At 47.8% G+C, this 15,973-nt stretch overlaps 1 protein-coding gene across 1 annotated transcript in view; it reads right to left on the reverse strand.

Moving 5' to 3' along the window:
* The window catches only part of atp1b2a (ATPase Na+/K+ transporting subunit beta 2a), a 63,685-nt gene that overhangs the window by 24,123 nt on the left and 23,589 nt on the right, over window positions 1-15,973 (reverse strand). The window contains 1 exon segment of the mRNA XM_064932850.1: window positions 5,236-5,315. Within this exon segment, the coding sequence (XP_064788922.1) occupies window positions 5,236-5,315 (80 nt within the window).

The raw sequence follows: 15,973 nt of genomic DNA on the forward strand, positions 1-15,973 counted from the left end.
GGTAGCCTAATGGTTAGAGCGTTGGGCCAGTAACAAGCAGGTAGTCTAGTGGTTAGAGTGTTGGACCAGTAACCAGCAGGTAGTCTAGTGGTTAGAGCGTTGGCTCAGTAACAAGCAGGTAGTCTAGTGGTTAGAGTGTTGGACCAGTAACCAGCAGGTAGCCTAATGGTTAGAGCGTTGGGCCAGTAACCAGCAGGTAGCCTAATGGTTAGAGCGTTGGGCCAGAAACCAGCAGGTAGTCTAGTGGTTAGAGCGTTGGGCCAGTAACCAGCAGGTAGCCTAGTGGTTAGAGCATTGGGCCAGTAACCAGCAGGTAGTCTAGTGGTTAGAGCGTTGGGGCAGTAACCAGCAGGTTGCCTAATGGTTAGAGCGTTGGGCCAGTAACGAGCAGGTCGTCTACTGGTTAGAGCACTGGGCCAGTAACCAACAGGTAGCCTAATGGTTAGAGTGTTGGACTCGTAACCAGCAGGTAGTCTAGTGGTTGGAGCGTTGAGCCAGTAACCAGCAGGTAGTCTAGTGGTTAGAGCGTTGGGCCAGTAACCAGCAACTAGCCTAGTGGTTAGAGCGTTGGGCCAGTAACCAGCAGGTAGCCTAGTGGTTAGAGTGTTTGGCCAGTAACCAGCAGGTCGTCTAGTGGTTAGAGCGTTGGGCCAGTAACCAGCAGGTAGCCTAATGGTTAGAGCGTTGGGCCAGTAACCAGCAGGTAGCCTAATGGTTAGAGCGTTGGGCCAGTAACAAGCAGGTAGTCTAGTGGTTAGAGTGTTGGACCAGTAACCAGCAGGTCGTCTAGTGGTTAGAGCGTTGGGCCAGTAACCAGCAGGTAACCTAATGGTTAGAGCGTTGGGCCAGTAACCAGCAGGTAGCCTAATGGTTAGAGCGTTGGGCCAGTAACAAGCAGGTAGTCTAGTGGTTAGAGCATTGGACCAGTAACCAGCAGGTAGTCTAGTGGTTAGAGCGTTTGCTCAGTAACAAGCATGTAGTCTAGTGGTTAGAGTGTTGGACCAGTAACCAGCAGGTAGCCTAATGGTTAGAGCGTTGGGCCAGTAACCAGCAGGTAGTCTAGTGGTTGGAGTGTTGAGCCAGTAACCAGCAGGTAGTCTAGTGGTTAGAGCGTTGGCCAGTTACCAGCAGGTAGTCTAGTGGTTAGAGCGTTGGGCCAGTAACCAGCAGGTCGTCTACTGGTTAGAGCACTGGGCCAGTAACCAACAGGTAGCCTAATGGTTAGAGCGTTGGACTCGTAACCAGCAGGTAGTCTAGTGGTTGGAGTGTTGAGCCAGTAACCAGCAGGTAGTCTAGTGGTTAGAGCGTTGGGCCAGTAACCAGCAACTAGCCTAGTGGTTAGAGCATTGGGCCAGTAACCAGCAGGTAGCCTAGTGGTTAGAGTGTTTGGCCAGTAACCAGCAGGTAGTCTAGTGGTTAGAGCGTTGGGACAGTAGCCAGCAGGTAGTCTAGTGGTTAGAGGGTTGGGCCAGTAACCAGCAGGTAGTCTAGTGGTTAGAGCGTTGGGCCAGTAACCAGCAGGTAGTCTAGTGGTTAGAGCGTTGGGCCAGTAACCAGCAGGTAGTCTAGTGGTTAGAGCGTTGGGCCAGTAACCAGCAGGTAGTCTAGTGGTTAGAGCGTTGGGCCAGTAACCAGCAGGTAGTCTAGTGGTTAGAGCGTTGGGCCAGTAACCAGCAGGTAGTCTAGTGGTTAGAGCGTTGGGCCAGTAACCAGCAGGTAGCCTAATGGTTCGAGCGTTGGGCCAGTAACCAGCAGGTAGCCTAGTGGTTAGAGCGTTGGGCCTGTAACCAGCAGGTCGTCTAGTGGTTAGAGCGTTGTGTATTTGACAGGATACATCAATCAACATGTCTGTAAATGTGGCAGATTTAGCCAGCTAGCTAGTTCTTCCCTGGGTCGGGGTAGATTTAGCCAGCTTGCTAGTTCTTCCTTGGGTAGAGGTCGATTTATCCAGCTAGCTTGTTCTTCCTTGTTATAGTTATAGTGCGTTATAGTTCTGCATTATAGCTTGATTGAAATTTTAAGGTAATTTCTGAGTGAGCCGGCATATGCTGTGTTTACTGTGAATGGGGTAGGTTAACCCTAACCAATATGCTGTGTTTACTGTGAATGGGGTAGGTTAACCCTAACCAATATGCTGTGTTTACTGTGAATGGGGTAGGTTAACCCTAACCAATATGCTGTGTTTACTGTGAATGGGGTAGGTTAACCCTAACCAATATGCTGTGTTTACTGTGAATGGGGTAGGTTAACCCTAACCAATATGCTGTGTTTACTGTGAATGGGGTAGGTTAACCCTAACCAATATGCTGTGTTTACTGTGAATGGGGTAGGTTAACGTTAACCAATATGCTGTGTTTACTGTGAATGGGGTAGGTTAACATTAACCAATATGCTGTGTTTACTGTGAATGGGGTAGGTTAACCCTAACCAATATGCTGTGTTTACTGTGAATGGGGTAGGTTAACCCTAACCAATATGCTGTGTTTACTGTGAATGGGGTAGGTTAACGTTAACCAATATGCTGTGTTTGCTAAGTCAAACGACACCGCTGGTTCTGCTCACACTGCCCTACCCTGTGCTCTGACCTCTTTCTCCCCTCTCTCTCCAGATGAAATCTCGCTTCTTGTGACGGCCGGCCGCCCAACAACCTGCCCGCACGACCCTATCCCCTCCTCTCTTCTCCAGACCATTTCCGGGGACCTTCTCCCTTACCTCACCTCGCTCATCAACTCATCCCTGACCGCTGGCTACGTCCCTTCCGTCTTCAAGAGAGCGAGAGTTGCACCCCTTCTGAAAAAACCTACACTCGATCCCTCCGATGTCAACAACTACAGACCAGTATCCCTTCTTTCTTTTCTCTCCAAAACTCTTGAACGTGCCGTCCTTGGCCAGCTCTCCCGCTATCTCTCTCAGAATGACCTTCTTGATCCAAATCAGTCAGGTTTCAAGACTAGTCATTCAACTGAGACTGCTCTTCTCTGCATCACGGAGGCGCTCCGCACTGCTAAAGCTAACTCTCTCTCCTCTGCTCTCATCCTTCTAGACCTATCGGCTGCCTTCGATACTGTGAACCATCAGATCCTCCTCTCCACCCTCTCCGAGTTGGGCATCTCCGGCGCGGCCCACGCTGGATTGCGTCCTACCTGACAGGTCGCTCCTACCAGGTGGCGTGGCGAGAATCTGTCTCCTCGCCACGCGCTCTCACCACTGGTGTCCCCCAGGGCTCTGTTCTAGGCCCTCTCCTATTCTCGCTATACACCAAGTCACTTGGCTCTGTCATAACCTCACATGGTCTCTCCTATCATTGCTATGCAGACGACACACAATTAATCTTCTCCTTTCCCCTTCTGATGACCAGGTGGCGAATCGCATCTCTGCATGTCTGGCAGACATATCAGTGTGGATGACGGATCACCACCTCAAGCTGAACCTCGGCAAGACGGAGCTGCTCTTCCTCCCGGGGAAGGACTGCCCGTTCCATGATCTCGCCATCACGGTTGACAACTCCATTGTGTCCTCCTCCCAGAGCGCTAAGAACCTTGGCGTGATCCTGGACAACACCCTGTCGTTCTCAACCAACATCATGGCGGTGGCCCGTTCCTGTAGGTTCATGCTCTACAACATCCGCAGAGTACGACCCTGCCTCACACAGGAAGCGGCGCAGGTCCTAATCCAGGCACTTGTCATCTCCCGTCTGGATTACTGCAACTCGCTGTTGGCTGGGCTCCCTGCCTGTGCCATTAAACCCCTACAACTCATCCAGAACGCCGCAGCCCGTCTGGTGTTCAACCTTCCCAAGTTCTCTCACGTCACCCCGCTCCTCCGCTCTCTCCACTGGCTTCCAGTTGAAGCTCGCATCCGCTACAAGACCATGGTGCTTGCCTACGGAGCTGTGAGGGGAACGGCACCGCAGTACCTCCAGGCTCTGATCAGGCCCTACACCCAAGCAAGGGCACTGCGTTCATCCACCTCTGGCCTGCTCGCCTCCCTACCATTGAGGAAGTACAGTTCCCGCTCAGCCCAGTCAAAACTGTTCGCTGCTCTGGCCCCCAATGGTGGAACAAACTCCCTCACGACGCCAGGACAGCGGAGTCAATCACCACCTTCCGGAGACACCTGAAACCCCACCTCTTCAAGGAATACCTAGGATAGGATAAGTAATCCTTCTCACCACCCCCCTTAATGATTTAGATGCACTATTGTAAAGTGGCTGTTCCACTGGATGTCAGAAGGTGAATTCACCAATTTGTAAGTCGCTCTGGATAAGAGCGTCTGCTAAATGACTTAAATGTAATGTAATGTAAATGTGTTTACTGTGAATGGGGTAGGTTAAGCCTAACCAATATGCTGTGTGTACTGTGAATGGGGTAGGTTAAGCCTAACCAATATGCTGTGTTTACTGTGAATGGGGTAGGTTAACCCTAACCAATATGCTGTGTTTACTGTGAATGGGGTAGGTTAACCCTAACCAATATGCTGTGTTTACTGTGAATGGGGTAGGTTAACCCTAACCAATATGCTGTGTTTACTGTGAATGGGGTAGGTTAACCCTAACCAATATGCTGTGTTTACTGTGAATGGGGTAGGTTAACCCTAACCAATATGCTGTGTTTACTGTGAATGGGGTAGGTTAACCCTAACCAATATGCTGTGTTTACTGTGAATGGGGTAGGTTAACCCTAACCAATATGCTGTGTTTACTGTGAATGGGGTAGGTTAAGCCTAACCAATATGATGTGTTTACTGTGAATGGGGTAGGTTAAGCCTAACCAATATGCTGTGTTTACTGTGAATGGGGTAGGTTAACCCTAACCAATATGGTGTGTTTACTGTGAATGGGGTAGGTTAAGCCTAACCAATATGATGTGTTTACTGTGAATGGGGTAGGTTAACCCTAACCAATATGCTGTGTTTACTGTGAATGGGGTAGGTTAACCCTAACCAATATGCTGTGTTTACTGTGAATGGGGTAGGTTAACCCTAACCCGTATGCTGTGTTTACTGTGAACGCAGTCTACACGAACTCAGGAATTTCAATTTCAATCACACTATAACGCAGATCCTCTGCGATACGGTTTGTATCGAGCGTTGTCCCTAGGTAGTTGTTAAATGTTGTCGCTGGACAGGAAGATTCAAACAAAGACTACACAAAGAGCAGCTGTTGTCATCTATAGTTTAACCTAAGGAACTTGGTTCAGGTATGAGGTTAGGGGTCAGAGGTTAGATGTTCCTCACCTCTCCACTGTCCTCCTGGATGAAGTAATTATCAGGGGGGCACTCATCGTTGTTCTGGACCTGCAGGGAGTTGTTGTAGGCTACACACACACACACACACACACACACACACTTTGTTAGTCATAACATCTTATATTATAGCCTGGTAAAGGGCTTTAAAACACACACACCAGTGTTTTCCATTAGTGTCGGCTAATCAGCAGGTTACAGACTCATTTTCAGCAGGTTACTTTTTCCACTTCATATTCCCTACACTACTTCTCATTTAAAAACCTCTTGAAACTCTCCATCCCGGATCCGGGATCGTGACTAAAGCCTCAGGCTCATTAGCATAACGTTTACGTTAACGATTTCTGAAAATCGCAAATAAAATTAAAATAATGCGTTTGCTCTCAAGCTTAGCCTTTTCTTAACAACACTGTCATCTCAGATTTTCAAAATATGCTTTTGAACCATAGAAATGGACTAATTTGTGTAAGAGTATGCAAAGCTAGCATAGCATTTTGTGTAGCATGTAGCACGGTATTTTCACAAAAGCCAGATAACCAAATAAATAAAATCATTTACCTTTGAAGAGCTTCTGATGTTTTCAATGAGGAGGCTCTCAGTCACATACCAAATGCGCAGTGTTTCCTGAAAGCGTCTGTGTGTAGGAGAAATCGTTCCGTTTTCTACATTGCGCCTGGCTACTGAAACGAACCGAAAATGCAGTCACCTACAACGTAAAACTTTTTCCGGATTAACTACATTATATCGACCGAAACATGGCAAACGTTGTTTGGAATCAGTCCTCAAGGTGTTTTTTCACATTTCTCTTCATTGACATGCACTTCGTGGAAGCTTGCTTTCCTCTCTGTATTCCTTGGAAAAATACTGGCAGGTGACTTTTGCGCACCAATTTCGGCGCAGGACACCGGGCGGACACGTGGTAAATGTGGTCTGTTATGGTCAATCTTCCAATGATCTGCCTACAAGCAAGCTTAACATCCTTATCATCCTTATCATTTATCGCCCTCCAGGTTCCCTCGGAGAGTTCATCAATGAGCTTGATGCCTTGATAAGCTCCTTTCCTGAGGACGGCTCACCTCTCACAGTCCTGGGCGACTTTAACCTCCCCACGTCTACCTTTGACTCATTCCTCTCTGCCTCCTTCTTTCCACTCCTCTCCTCTTTGACCTCACCCTCTCACCTTCCCCCTACTCACAAGGCAGGCAATACGCTCGACCTCATCTTTACTAGATGCTGTTCTTCCACTAACCTCACTGCAACTTTAACCCTCCAAGTCTCCGACCACTACCTTGTATCCTTTTCCCTCTCGCTTCATCCAACACTTCCCACACTGCCCCTACTGGATGGTATCGCGCCGTCCCAACCTTCGCTCTCTCTCCCCCGCTACTCTTTCCTCTTCCATCCTATCATCTCTTCCCTCTGCTCATACCTTCTCCAACCTTTCTCCTGATTCTGCCTCCTCAACCCTCCTCTCTTCCCTTTCTGCATCCTTTGACTCTCTATGTCCCCTATCCTCCAGGCCGGCTCGGTCCTCCCTCCCGCTCCGTGGCTCGATGACTCATTGCGAGCTCACAGAACAGAGCTCCGGGCAGCCGACGGAAATGGAGGAAAACTCGCCTCCCCCTGCGGACCTGGCATCCTTCCACTCCCTCCTCTCTACATTTTCCTCCTCTGTCTCTGCTGCTAAAGCCACTTTCTACCACTCTAAATTCCAAGCATCTGCCTCTAACCCTAGGAAGCTCTTTGCCACCTTCTCCCTCCCTCCTGAATCCTCCTGTGTCCCTCTCTGCAGATGACTTCGTCAACCATTTTGAAAAGAAGGTCGACGACATCCGATCCTCGTTTGCTAAGTCAAACGACACCGCTGGTTCTGCTCACACTGCCCTACCCTGTGCTCTGACCTCTTTCTCCCCTCTCTCTCCAGATGAAATCTCGCTTCTTGTGACAGCCGGCCGCCCAACAACCTGCCCGCTCGACCCTATCCCCTCCTCTCTTCTCCAGACCATTTCCGGGGACCTTCTCCCTTACCTCACCTCGCTCATCAACTCATCCCTGACCGCTGGCTACGTCCCTTCCGTCTTCAAGAGAGCGAGAGTTGCACCCCTTCTGAAAAAACCTACACTCGATCCCTCCGATGTCAACAACTACAGACCAGTATCCCTTCTTTCTTTTCTCTCCAAAACTCTTGAACGTGCCGTCCTTGGCCAGCTCTCCCGCTATCTCTCTCAGAATGACCTTCTTGATCCAAATCAGTCAGGTTTCAAGACTAGTCATTCAACTGAGACTGCTCTTCTCTGCATCACGGAGGCGCTCCGCACTGCTAAAGCTAACTCTCTCTCCTCTGCTCTCATCCTTCTAGACCTATCGGCTGCCTTCGATACTGTTAACCATCAGATCCTCCTCTCCACCCTCTCCGAGTTGGGCATTAGTGTCGCGCCCACGCTTGGTTACAGACCTACCTGACAGGTCGCTCCTACCAGGTGGCGTGGCGAGAATCTGTCTCCTCGCCACGCTCTCACCACTGGTGTCCCCCAGGGCTCTGTTCTAGGCCCTCTCCTATTCTCGCTATACACCAAGTCACTTGGCTCTGTCATAACCTCACATGGTCTCTCCTATCATTGCTATGCAGACGACACACAATTAATCTTCTCCTTTCCCCTTCTGATGACCAGGTGGCGAATCGCATCTCTGCATGTCTGGCAGACATATGAGTGTGGATGACGGATCACCACCTCAAGCTGAACCTCGGCAAGACGGAGCTGCTCTTCCTCCCGGGGAAGGACTGCCCGTTCCATGATCTCGCCATCACGGTTGACAACTCCATTGTGTCCTCCTCCCAGAGCGCTAAGAACCTTGGCGTTATCCTGGACAACACCCTGTCGTTCTCAACCAACATCATGGCGGTGGCCCGTTCCTGTAGGTTCATGCTCTACAACATCCGCAGAGTACGACCCTGCCTCACACAGGAAGCGGCGCAGGTCCTAATCCAGGCACTTGTCATCTCCCGTCTGGATTACTGCAACTCGCTGTTGGCTGGGCTCCCTGCCTGTGCCATTAAACCCCTATTCGCTGCTCTGGCCCCCCAATGGTGGAACAAACTCCCTCACGACGCCAGGACAGCGGAGTCAATCACCACCTTCCGGAGACACCTGAAACCCCACCTCTTCAAGGAATACCTAGGATAGGATAAGTAATCCTTCTCACCACCCCCCACCCCCCCTTAATGATTTAGATGCACTATTGTAAAGTGGCTGTTCCACTGGATGTCAGAAGGTGAATTCACCAATTTGTAAGTCGCTCTGGATAAGAGCGTCTGCTAAATGACTTAAATGTCTTAAATGTACAAATACGTCACAATGCTGCAGACACCTTGGGGAAACGACAGAGAGGGTTGATTCATTCCTCTTGCGTTCACAGCCATATAAGGAGATCATGACAAACAGAGCCTCAAAAATCCTTGTCATTTCCTGGATGCCATCTCATCTTGGTTTTGCCTGAAGCTCACGTTAAAGGGCACGCACAGAGAAGATCTTTGTATTTCTGGACACGTCAGAGTGTTTTCTTTCGAACAGTAGCAATTATATGCATAGTCGAGCATCTTTTTGTGACAAAATATCTTGTATCAGTTTCAATTAAATTAATTTGCCTTTATGATAGAGTGGCGAAATAGAAGCCACTCAGTAATAGACACGACAGCCCGCTTGGAGCCAAAAGGCACCTAAAGGACAAGATTTTCTGGTCGGATGAAACCAGTTGTCAATGTGTTGAGGTAATCTGAAGAGATTTCACCCCATGCTTCCTGAAGCACCTCCCACAAGTTGAATTGGCTTGATGGACACTTCTTACGTACCATACGGTCAAGCTGCTCCAACAACAGCTCAATAGGGTTGAGATGACTGTGCTGGCCACTGTGCTGGCCACTTGTGACTGTGCTGGCCACTATAGACAGAATACCAGCTGACTGCTTCTTCCCTAAATAGTTCTTGCATAGTTTGGAGCTGTGCTTTGGGTCATTGTCCTGTTGTAGGAGGAAATTGGCTCATAATTATGCGCCGTCCACAGGGTATGGCATGGCGTTGCAAAATGGAGTGATCGCCTTCCTTCTTCAAGATCCCTTTTACCCTGAACAAATCTCCCACTTTACCATCCCCAAAGCACCCCCAGACCATCACATTGCCTCCACCATGCTTGACAGATGGCGTCAAGCACTCCTCCAGCATCTTTTCATTTTTTCTGCGTCTCACGAATGTTCTTCTTTGTGATCCAAACCCCTCAAACTTAGATTAGTCTGGCCATAACACTTCTATACATTCTTCCTCTGTCCAGTGTCTGTGTTCTTTTGTACATCTTAATCTTTTTTATTGGCCAGTCTGAGATATGGCTTTTTCATTGCAACTCGGCCTAGAAGGCCTGCGTCCCGGAGTTGCCTCTTCACTGTTGATGTTGAGACTGGACAGAGGAACTCTGCCGAGAAGGCCAGCATCTCAGAGTCGCCTCTTCACTGTTGATGTTGAGACTGGTGTTTGGCGGGTACTATTTAATGAAGCTGCCAGTTGAGGACTTGTGAGGCATCTGTTTCTCAAACTAGACACTCTAATGTACTTGTCCTCTTGCTCAGTTGTGCACCGGGGCCTCCCACTCCTTTTTCTATTCTGGTTAGAGCCCGTTTGCGCTGTTCTGTGAAGGGAGTTGTACACAGAGTTGTACGAGATCTTCAGTTTCTTGACAATTTCTTGCATGGAATAGCCATCATTTCTCAGAACCAGAATAGACTGACGAGTTTCAGAAGAAAGGTCTTTGTTTCTTGCCAGTTTGAGCCTGTAATCGAACCCACAAATGCTCCAGATACTCAACTAATCTGAAGAAGGTCAGTTTTATTGCTTCTTTAATCAGAACAGTTTTCAGCTGTGCTAACATAATTGCAAAAGGGTTTTCTAATGATCAATTAGCCGTTTAAAATGTTAAACTTGGATCAGCTAACACAACGTGCCATTGGAACACAGGAGTGATGGTTGCTGATAATGGGCCTCTGTATGACTATGTAGATATTCCATTAACAATCAGCCATTTCCAGCAACAAAAGTAATTTACAACATTAACAATGTCTACACTGTATATCTGATCAATTTGATGTTATTTTAATGGACCAAAAAAAGTAGCTTTTCATTCAAAAACAAGGACATTTCTTAGTGACCCCGAACTTTTGAATGGTAGTGTATACAGTGCCTTGCGAAGGTATTCAGCCCCCTTGAACTTTGCGACCTTTTGCCACATTCAGGCTTCAAACATAAAGATATAAAACTGTATCTTTTTGTGAAGAATCAACAACAAGTGGGACACAATCATGAAGTGGAAACACAAACACAAAGCTAAACAACAGCCTCTTGCTAGGTGATCACTACAAACACAAAGCTAAACAACATCCTCTTGCTAGGTGATCACTACAAACACAAAGCTAAACAATAGCCTCTTGCTAGGTGATCACAGCTAAACAACAACCTGTTGCTAGGTGATCACAGTTAAACAACAGTCTGTTGCTTGGTGATCACTACAAACACACAGCTAAATAACAGCCTATTGCTTGGTGATCACTACAAACACAAAGCTAAACAATAGCCTCTTGCTTTGTGATCACAGCTAAACAACAGCCTGTTGATAGGTGAACACAACTAAACAACATAGTCTTGCTTGGTGATCACTACAAAAACACAGCTAAACAACATCCTCTTGCCAGATGATCACAGCTAAACAACAGCCTGTTGATAAGTGAACACAGCTAAACAATAGCCTCTTGCTTGGTGATCACTACAAAAACACAGCTAAACAACATCCTCTTGCCAGATGATCACAGCTAAACAACAGCCTGTTGATAGGTGAACACAGCTAAACAACATCCTCTTGCCAGATGATCACAGCTAAACAACAGCCTCTTGCTAGGTGATCACAGCTAAACAACAACCTGTTGATAGGTGAACACAGCTAAACAATAGCCTCTTGCTTTGTGATCACAGCTAAACAATAGCCTCTTGCTTTGTGATCACAGCTAAACAAAAGCCTCTTGCTTGGTGATCACTACAAAAACAGTGCTAAACAACAGCCTGTTGCTAGGTGATCACAGCTAAACATCAGCCTGTTGCTTAGTGATTGCAGCTAAACAACAGCCACTTGCTTGGTGATCACTACAATAACACAATTAAACAACAGAATCTTGCTTGGTGATCACTACAAAAACACAGCTAAACAAGAGCCTGTTGCTAGGTGATCACTTCATAAAAACGGCTAAACAACAGTCTGTTGCTAGGAGATCAAAGCTAACCATCAGCATGTTGCTTGGTGATCACTACAAAAACACAGTTAAACAACAGCCTGTTGCTAGGTGACCACTATAAAAACACAGCTAAACAACAGTCTCTTTCTTGGTGACCACTACAAAAACACAGCTAAACAACAGCCTCTTGCTTGGTGATCACAGCTTAACAACAGCCTGTTGCTAGGTGATCAAAGCTAAACAGCCTCTTGCAAGGTGATCATTACAAAAAAACTGCTAAACAACAGCCTGTTGCTCGGTGACCACTATAAAAACACAGCTAAACAACAGCCTCTTTCTTGGTGACCACTACAAACACACAGCTAAACATCAGCCTGTTGCTAGGTGATCACAGCTAAACATCAGCCTGTTGCTAGGTGATCACCGTTAAACATCAGCCCCTTGCTTTGTGATCACTACAAAAACACTGCTAAACAACAGGGCTCCGGGCAGCCGAGCAGAAATGGAGGAAAACTCGCCTCCCTGCGGACCTGGCATCCTTTCACTCCCTCCTCTCTACATTTTCCTCCTCTGTCTCTGCTGTTAAAGCCACTTTCTACCACTCTAAATTCCAAGCATCTGCCTCTAACCCTAGGAAGCTCTTTGCCACCTTCTCCTCCCTCCTGAATCCTCCTCCCCCTCCCCCCCTCCTCCCTCTCTGCAGATGACTTCGTCAACCATTTTGAAAAGAAGGTTGACGACATCCGATCCTCGTTTGCTAAGTCAAACGACACCGCTGGTTCTGCTCACACTGCCCTACCCTGTGCTCTGACCTCTTTCTCCCTCTCTCTCCAGATGAAATCTCGCTTCTTGTGACGGCCGGCCGCCCAACAACCTGCCCGCTTGACCCTATCCCCTCCTCTCTTCTCCAGACCATTTCCGGAGACCTTCTCCCTTACCTCGCCTCGCTCATCAACTCATCCCTGACCGCTGGCTACGTCCCTTCCGTCTTCAAGAGAGCGAGAGTTGCACCCCTTCTGAAAAAACCTACACTCGATCCCTCCGATGTCAACAACTACAGACCAGTATCCCTTCTTTCTTTTCTCTCCAAAACTCTTGAACGTGCCGTCCTTGGCCAGCTCTCCCGCTATCTCTCTCAGAATGACCTTCTTGATCCAAATCAGTCAGGTTTCAAGACTAGTCATTCAACTGAGACTGCTCTTCTCTGTATCACGGAGGCGCTCCGCACTGCTAAAGCTAACTCTCTCTCCTCTGCTCTCATCCTTCTAGACCTATCGGCTGCCTTCGATACTGTGAACCATCAGATCCTCCTCTCCACCCTCTCCGAGTTGGGCATCTCCGGCGCGGCCCACGCTTGGATTGCATCCTACCTGACAGGTCGCTCCTACCAGGTGGCGTGGCGAGAATCTGTCTCCTCACCACGCGCTCTCACCACTGGTGTCCCCCAGGGCTCTGTTCTAGGCCCTTTCCTATTCTCGCTATACACCAAGTCACTTGGCTCTGTCATAACCTCACATGGTCTCTCCTATCATTGCTATGCAGACGACACACAATTAATCTTCTCCTTTCCCCCTTCTGATGACCAGGTGGCGAATCGCATCTCTGCATGTCTGGCAGACATATCAGTGTGGATGACGGATCACCACCTCAAGCTGAACCTCGGCAAGACGGAGCTGCTCTTCCTCCCGGGGAAGGACTGCCCGTTCCATGATCTCGCCATCACGGTTGACAACTCCATTGTGTCCTCCTCCCAGAGCGCTAAGAACCTTGGCGTGATCCTGGACAACACCCTGTCGTTCTCAACTAACATCAAGGCGGTGGCCCTTTCCTGTAGGTTCATGCTCTACAACATCCGCAGAGTACGACCCTGCCTCACACAGGAAGCGGCGCAGGTCCTAATACAGGCACTTGTCATCTCCCGTCTGGATTACTGCAACTCGCTGTTGGCTGGGCTCCCTGCCTGTGCCATTAAACCCCTACAACTCATCCAGAACGCCGCAGCCCGTCTGGTGTTCAACCTTCCCAAGTTCTCTCACGTCACCCCGCTCCTCCGCTCTCTCCACTGGCTTCCAGTTGAAGCTCGCATCCGCTACAAGACCATGGTGCTTGCCTACGGAGCTGTGAGGGGAACGGCACCGCAGTACCTCCAGGCTCTGATCAGGCCCTACACCCAAACAAGGACACTGCGTTCATCCACCTCTGGCCTGCTCGCCTCCCTACCACTGAGGAAGTACAGTTCCCGCTCAGCCCAGTCAAAACTGTTCGCTGCTCTGGCCCCCCAATGGTGGAACAAACTCCCTCACGACGCCAGGACAGCGGAGTCAATCACCACCTTCCGGAGACACCTGAAACCCCACCTCTTTAAGGAATACCTAGGATAGGATAAAGTAATCCTTCTCACCCCCCCCCTTAAATGATTTAGATGCACTCTTGTAAAGTGGCTGTTCCACTGGATGTCATAAGGTGAATTCACCAATTTGTAAGTCGCCAAATGACTTAAATGTAAATGTAAATGCTAAACAACAGCTTGTTGCTAGGTGATCGAAGCTAAACATCAGCCTGTTGCTAAGTGATCACAGCTAAACAACAGCCTCTTTCTTGGTGACCACTACAAAAACACAGCTAAACAACAGCCTCTTGCTTGGTGATCACAAAAAAAAAACTGATAAACAACAGCCTGTTGCTAGGTGATCACAGCTTAACAACAGCCTGTTGCTAGGTGATCAAAGCTAAACAACAGCCTCTTGCTCGGTGATCACCGTTAAACATCAGCCCCTTGCTTTGTGATAACTACAAAAACATTGCTAAACAACAGCTTGTTGCTAGGTGATCGCAGCTAAACATCAGCCTGTTGCTAAGTGATCGCAGCTAAACAACAGCCTCTTGCTTGGTGATCACTACAAAAACACAATTAAACAACAGAATCTTGCTTGGTGATCACTACAAAAACAGTGCTAAACAACAGCCTGTTGCTAGGTGATCACAGCTAAACATCAGCCTGTTGCTTAGTGATTGCAGCTAAACAACAGCCACATGCTTGGTGATCATTACAATAACACAATTAAACAACAGAATCTTGCTTGGTGATCACTACAAAAACACAGCTAAACAAGAGCCTGTTGCTAGGTGATCACTTCATAAAAACGGCTAAACAACAGCCTGTTGCTAGGAGATCAAAGCTAAACAACAGCCTGTTGCTAGGTGATCACAGCTAACCATCAGCATGTTGCTTGGTGATCACTACAAAAACACAGTTAAACAACAGCCTGTTGCTAGGTGACCACTATAAAAACACAGCTAAACAACAGTCTCTTTCTTGGTGACCACTACAAAAACACAGCTAAACAACAGCCTCATGCTTGGTGATCACAGCTTAACAACAGCCTGTTGCTAGGTGATCAAAGCTAAACAGCCTCTTGCAAGGTGATCATTACAAAAAAACTGCTAAACAACAGCCTGTTGCTCGGTGACCACTATAAAAACACAGCTAAAAATCAGCCTGTTGCTAGATGATCACAGCTAAACATCAGCCTGTTGCTAGGTGATCACAGCTTAACAACAGCCTGTTGCTAGGTGATCAAAGCTAAACAACAGCCTCTTGCTCGGTGATCACCGTTAAACATCAGCCCCTTGCTTTGTGATAACTACAAAAACATTGCGAAACAACAGCTTGTTGCTAGGTGATCGCAGCTAAACATCAGCCTGTTGCTAAGTGATCGCAGCTAAACAACAGCCTCTTGCTTGGTGATCACTACAAAAACACAATTAAACAACAGAAACTTGCTTGGTGATCACTACAAAAACACAGCTAAACAAGAGCCTGTTGCTAGGTGATCACTTCATAAAAACTGCTAAACAACAGCCTGTTGCTAGGAGATCAAAGCTAAACAACAGCCTGTTGCTAGGTGATCACAGCTAACCATCAGCATGTTGCTTGGTGATCACAGCTAAACAACAGCTTGTTGCTAGGTGATCACAGCTAAACACCAGCCCCTTGCTTGGTGATCACTACAAAAACACTGCGAAACAACAGCCTGTTGCTAGGTGATCACAGCTAAACAACAGCCTCTTGCTTGGTGATCACACCAAAATCACAACTAAACAACAGCATTTTGCTTGGTGACCACTACAAAAACACAGGTAAACAACAGCCTGTGGCTAGGTGATCACAGCTAAACAACAGCCACTTGCTTGGTGATCACTACAAAAACACAACTAAACAACATCGTCTTGCTTGGTGATCACTACAAAAACAGTGCTAAACATCAGCCTGTTGCTAGGTGATCACAGCTAAACAACAACCTGTTGCTAGGTGATCACAGCTAAACAACAGCCTCTTGCTTGTTGATCACTACAAAAACAGTGCTAAACAACAGCCTGTTGCTAGGTGATCACAGCTTAACAACAGCCTGTTGCTAGGTGATCACAGCTAAACAACAGCCTCTTGCTAGGTGATCACTA

Source organism: Oncorhynchus masou, chromosome 23 (genome assembly GCF_036934945.1).
Source record: "Oncorhynchus masou masou isolate Uvic2021 chromosome 23, UVic_Omas_1.1, whole genome shotgun sequence".
NCBI lineage: Eukaryota > Metazoa > Chordata > Actinopteri > Salmoniformes > Salmonidae > Oncorhynchus > Oncorhynchus masou.